Source organism: Rhincodon typus, chromosome 1 (genome assembly GCF_021869965.1).
Source record: "Rhincodon typus isolate 14 chromosome 1, sRhiTyp1.1, whole genome shotgun sequence".
Lineage (NCBI taxonomy): Eukaryota > Metazoa > Chordata > Chondrichthyes > Orectolobiformes > Rhincodontidae > Rhincodon > Rhincodon typus.
In genome coordinates, this window is record NC_063332.1 from 3,818,627 (window position 1) to 3,819,652 (window position 1,026).

The window sequence follows — 1,026 nt, forward strand, 5'->3', positions numbered from 1 at the left end:
GGAGGAAGGAGCCAGGAGAAGGAAGGAGCCAGGAGGAGGAGGAACAGCCTCGGGGATGAGTGCCTACGACCCGTTCAGCCCGTTGCGGAAGCCCTGGGATGAGTACCGCCGCCCCACCAAGTCGAGCATCTCGCCCAGCCTGTACCCGGCGCACCGGGGCCCGGCTCCGAAGCGGCCGGCTCGGGCCGGGCCGGGGTCGCCGCTGGACCTGTCGCAGGTGAGCACCGTGAACGCCGAGCTGCTGAGCCTGAGGGCGCGGGAGAGGGAGCAGCTGGTGGGCCTCAACGACCGCTTCGCCAGTTACATCGAGAAGGTGCACCTGCTGGAGCAGCACCACAAGGTGCTGTTGGTGGAGCTGGAAGCCCTGAGGCACAAGCAGAGCGACCCGTCCCGGCTCCACCTGGTCTACGAGCACGAGATCCGCGGCCTGCGGGCGCTGCTGGAGTCGGAGACCGGCGACAAGGTCCGGATGGAGGCCGACAGGGACCGCCTGAGGGGGGCCTACTCCCAGGCGAAGGACCGGTACGAGGAGGCGGTGCGGCTCCGCCTGGAGGCCGAGGACCGGCTGCAGAAGGCCAGGGAAGGGGCGGGCAAGGCCCTGCTGGCGAACAGCGACCTGGAGGGCAGCATCGGCTCGCTGGTGGAGGAGATCTCCTTCCTGAAGAAGGTCCACGGCCAGGAGAGCGCCGAGCTGTCCTCCCGGGTCCAGGCCGCCCACCTGACGGTGGAGGTGGAAGTGGCCAAGCCGGACCTGTCGCTGGCCCTGCGGGAGATCCGCTGCCAGTACGAGAAGCTGGCCCAGAAGAACATGCAGGCGGCCGAGGACTGGTACCGCACCAAGTTCGCCGCCGTCACCGAGATGGCCAGCAAGAACCACCAGGCGGTGCGCTCCATCCGCGAGGAGACCGCCGAGTACCACCGGCTGCTGCAGTCCCGCGGCTCCGAGATCGACGGGCTGAAGGGCGTCATCGACTGCCTGCAGAAGCAGCTGGAAAACCTGGAGGAGAGGCAGAGCAAGGAAGTGCG

At 68.6% G+C, this 1,026-nt stretch overlaps 1 protein-coding gene across 1 annotated transcript in view; it reads left to right on the top strand.

Moving 5' to 3' along the window:
• The first annotated feature begins 6 nt into the window (after positions 1–6).
• si:dkey-33c12.3 (uncharacterized protein LOC335380 homolog) overlaps positions 7–1,026 on the top strand; it is a 49,065-nt gene continuing 48,045 nt past the window's right edge. Inside the window, exon 1 of the mRNA XM_048598433.1 lies at positions 7–1,026. Coding sequence (XP_048454390.1) covers positions 56–1,026 — 971 coding nt within the window. The 5' untranslated portion in view covers positions 7–55.